Raw genomic sequence first — 3,894 nt, 5'->3', positions numbered from 1 at the left:
TGGCTGGGGGAGGGGGCGGGGTCTGGACGAGGGCGCGGGGCTGCTGCTGCAAGCTCGCCCGCTGCTTGGGACCGCGGCGTCCCGGGGAGAATTTTAAAAGACAGAAGCCAGGTGCGGGGGCTCACGCCTGTGATCGCAGCTCTTTGGGCGGCCGAGGAGGGAGGATCGCTTGAGGCCAGGAGTTCGAGACCAGTCTGGGCAAAATAGCGAGGCCTCGTCTCTACAAAAATGTACCTAGCTACGGGGGAGACTGAGATAGAAGGATCGCCTGAGCCCAGAAGATCGAGGCTGAGTCTACGGTGAGCTGTGCCACTGCACTCCAGCTTGGGTGACAGAGTGAGACCCAGATTCAAAACATAAATAAATAAGGTAGATGTCGCTCACCCCCAGCTCCAGGCAGCTTGGCGTCTTGCGCTGTTTACAGCAAACACAGAAAGTTTACAGTTTGTGTCACTGCGAATTGGTGGTAAAATCTGGATGCGAGGACTCCAGGACTCCCGGTAGATGTGAGGCCGGCTTTAGGACTGTCCCGGAGCAAGCCCCACCCATAGGCCTCCCCTCTTATTAGGCTGCAATTGAGCGCTGTGTGCCAGGCACTGCTCTAAACGCTCTAAAGGGATTGACTCATTTAATTCTCAAACAACTCTTTGAGACTTCTACTGAGAGCATCCCCATTTTACAGATGATTAAACTAAAACTCAAACGTGGTTCTGCTGGGGAGAAAAGAAAATATAATCATAAAATTTTTATTTTAAAAAATTGAAAAAAATAAAAAGAGATATGTGGAGAGTGGGAGACCAGCAATACGAAGTGGCACTTAGGTCAACCCCAGACTTTTCAAACAGGGCTAAATAATTGGGGGGAAGTTTGCAAAGCCAGGTGTTTGGTTCACAACCATCCTCAATCATTGGTGTGCCTCAAAATCTTGGGAGGTGCATGCGACTTAAATTCAGATTTGCTTTGATTCATATTTGACCCCGACCTGCCATTGTCTGGTTTTGCAGGACTGTGGTAGGACCCGAAAACTTGCATTTGAACAGGCCTCTCGCTGATTTTGAAGAAGCCGTTCCGCAGATGGCATTTGGAGCATCACTATGTTAAAGTACCGAGACAATCTATATGCCTAGACGACCTCAGTGGTCTCCTCTGCAGAAGACAACGGGAGCAAAGAAAAAGTCTAGGGTAGGCGAGAGACTGCTGACGACGTGCTTATCAAAGGACAGCAATAAGCCTCTACTGCAGGACCTGCAAATGTAGTCCCTTGTCCCCAAAGGCTCCAATTCTTCTGGGTTCCCAGCAAGAAGCCGCGTCGCGTTCCCGCGGCCCTTAGGAATGAGGCGCTGCAATGCCACTCCAAGCCGTAGGGGGCATCGTTCTGATTAGCTCCGACGGGAAAAGGGCACTGGTATCTTTTTGCGCTTGCGCGGCGAGAAACTTCACTTCCGGTCCTGTGTGCTCTGGAGCTGAGCTCTTCCGGAGCCGGGTAGGTAAGTAGCGGCTTGCGTTTTCTCGGACTCTGAAGCACAACTACCTCGTGGGATCCTTCCATGTGTCGCGGGTCCATGCGCCACCCCAGAACTCCCTCTGCGTGACTCTCTCAGCCACTAATTCTTCTTTAACCCGGACACTCCCTCCTCGGTCAGCCTCAAGGTCCCAGTGCCGCCCTCCCCACGACCCCTTTGATCAGACATGTGACTTCCTGCATGCACGTCTTACTCTGTGTAACCCTCTGACAACTCGCATTCCCCCAATCCTCCTGCCTTAGTCGCCTTTTGCGAACCCCTTTGTCCTTGTTGGGTCCTTTCGCGGGGATGAGGAGGAGAGTCTTGGATCGAGGAGAGGGCGGCCCCTGTATCCCCACTGAGCGCCCCTTCGTTCCTTCTTTCTCCGCTCTTGGTAGACGGTCACTATGAAGTTCAATCCCTTCGTGACCTCTGACCGCAGCAAAAACCGCAAACGTCACTTCAATGCCCCCTCGCACGTGCGCAGGAAGATCATGTCGTCCCCGCTCTCCAAGGAGCTGCGGCAGAAGTACAATGTCCGCTCCATGTCCATCCGCAAGGACGACGAGGTCCAGGTACGACTCCCTGGGTATCTAGTTCCCTACCTGCGTGGCGCTCGGGCACCCCTTGGCCTGAGAACGTCGCGGAGGAGTCGCAGACTCGCATGTCTCAGGACCCTGGTAGGTAGCATGATCCTTCGCAACTGTTAGGTCGGAGATGGGGTCCAGAGCCACCAGCGAATGCCAGCACTGTTTCAACCATTCGGTTACTCAATAGTCCTAAGAATAAGCGTATGCCAGGCCAAGCAAACACTTGCCTTGATTTAGCACCGTAGCTGCTTTGCCAAGCATTGCTCAGGATGGTTGGAAAATCAGACTACAGGGGGACGTGCTGGGGTGAGAGTTGTGCCTTAGTATTTTAGTGGGGTTGAAGGACAGGGGTCTGTGGGAGCTGGGCATGTGATGTGCTGGATTTAGCAGGGAAAATGGAGAAGCACCAGCAAATAGAGGTGCAGAATTACGAGATTATGGCCCACGTGAGAAAGTGCAAGCCCTCTGTTCCTATGACTGGAGCCTAAGATGTGTGGAAAGTAAAAAGGTGAAATAGGCAGGGGCTAGATTTACTCTTGGAAGAGTATTTATTGAGCTCTTACCAGACATTGTACTAGACCCTAGCAGTGAACAAGACTGACCAGGCTCCTGTTTTCATGGAGCTCGTGTTTTGTTATTTTATTTTATTTTATTTTATTATAGAAATGTGGGTTCAAGTAAGAATTAACTACACAAGTAGGCTGCATGCAGGTGAGGTTTGGGCCTCCAGCTGACCCTCACTTTGCCTGCTTTGGACCAAGTACCCTTTGTGTTATGTGCCCTCCCTCCCCTGACAGTGCTCAGCGAATGCCAATCCCAGGCTTGTGTTTTAGAGCAGAGTTCCCCAGTCGTAGCATTTGTTGACCTCTTGGGCAAAGTGGTTGTTGGGGAGCTGTCCTGGGTATTGTGGAAAGTTTAGCAGCATTTTTGGCTGCTCCTCATGAGATGCCAGTAGGGCTCCCCTCATCACTTTTGTGACAGAAATATTCTAAAGATTGCCAAATGTTCCTGGGAGGGCAAAACCAACTCTTTCTCCCCCAGGTAAGAACCATTGTTGTAGAGAATTAATTGAGATAAGGTGGTGGGATTTGGTGTATTATCTGAGGCACTGGGACTCTTTGAAGGGTTGAGGGATATGAGGAAGAGATTTGAAGCAGGAGATAAGTCAGGCTAGGAGTGCGACAGGAATAGAGTGAAAAAGTAGTCCAGCAGTGTGGTCAGCAGTTTCAGCCTTTCTCTGCTGAATCCTTCCATCAGACGTGTTCTAGAATGGGGGAATGGCAAATATCTAGAGGACAAGGAGGCAAATTAAATAAAGGACGTGAGCTGATGAGAAAATGGTGAATTGGAAAGCTCACTGTCACATTTAAAGGTGACGATCACATCCCTGTAGCCCCCGCTGCCATGGGGAAATGCAGGCTTGTCGTGTTAGATTCTTGGATTTTCCAAGAAAACTAGAAAACAGAATCACTTCTCCATCCCCACATTTCTTTGCAGCTACTGTGTACTCTCCGGTCCCTATTCTCAGCCTGGTTCCTCAAGAGTCACCTATACCCACCTCACATTCACTCGGAGATACTCTACAATCTGGTTTCTGTCCTCACTACATTATGCAGACTTCTTTGGCAGAGGTCACCTATAACTTCTTGTGACTAAATCTAATAGACACATCTCGGTCTCATCGTACTAAGCGTTTGCAGCAGCATTTGGCATGAGTGGCACCACCTTGTCTGAAATAGTGTCTTTTTGGTTTCTCTGACACTTCAGGTGTGCAGTTTACTTTCTTTTTTTGGGGGGGGGGG

At 50.4% G+C, this 3,894-nt stretch overlaps 1 protein-coding gene across 3 annotated transcripts in view; it reads left to right on the top strand.

Moving 5' to 3' along the window:
* Positions 1 to 116: 116 nt before the first annotated feature.
* The window catches only part of RPL26L1 (ribosomal protein L26 like 1), a 7,455-nt gene continuing 3,677 nt past the window's right edge, over positions 117 to 3,894 (top strand). Inside the window, exons 1-2 of one of the 3 annotated variants that reach the window (XM_021718483.1) lie at positions 117 to 174; positions 1,901 to 2,077. In XM_021718483.1, the coding sequence (XP_021574158.1) occupies positions 1,910 to 2,077 (168 nt within the window). In that variant the 5' untranslated portion in view covers positions 117 to 174; positions 1,901 to 1,909. The other 2 variants (XM_008069812.1, XM_008069813.1) reach the window with 2 other exon arrangements.

Source organism: Carlito syrichta, unplaced genomic scaffold (genome assembly GCF_000164805.1).
Source record: "Carlito syrichta isolate Samal-C Ts95f unplaced genomic scaffold, Tarsius_syrichta-2.0.1 Scaffold312219, whole genome shotgun sequence".
Lineage (NCBI taxonomy): Eukaryota > Metazoa > Chordata > Mammalia > Primates > Tarsiidae > Carlito > Carlito syrichta.
The sequence above is the reverse complement of the archived record's forward strand: the minus strand, read 5'-3'. Positions and strand labels throughout refer to the sequence as shown.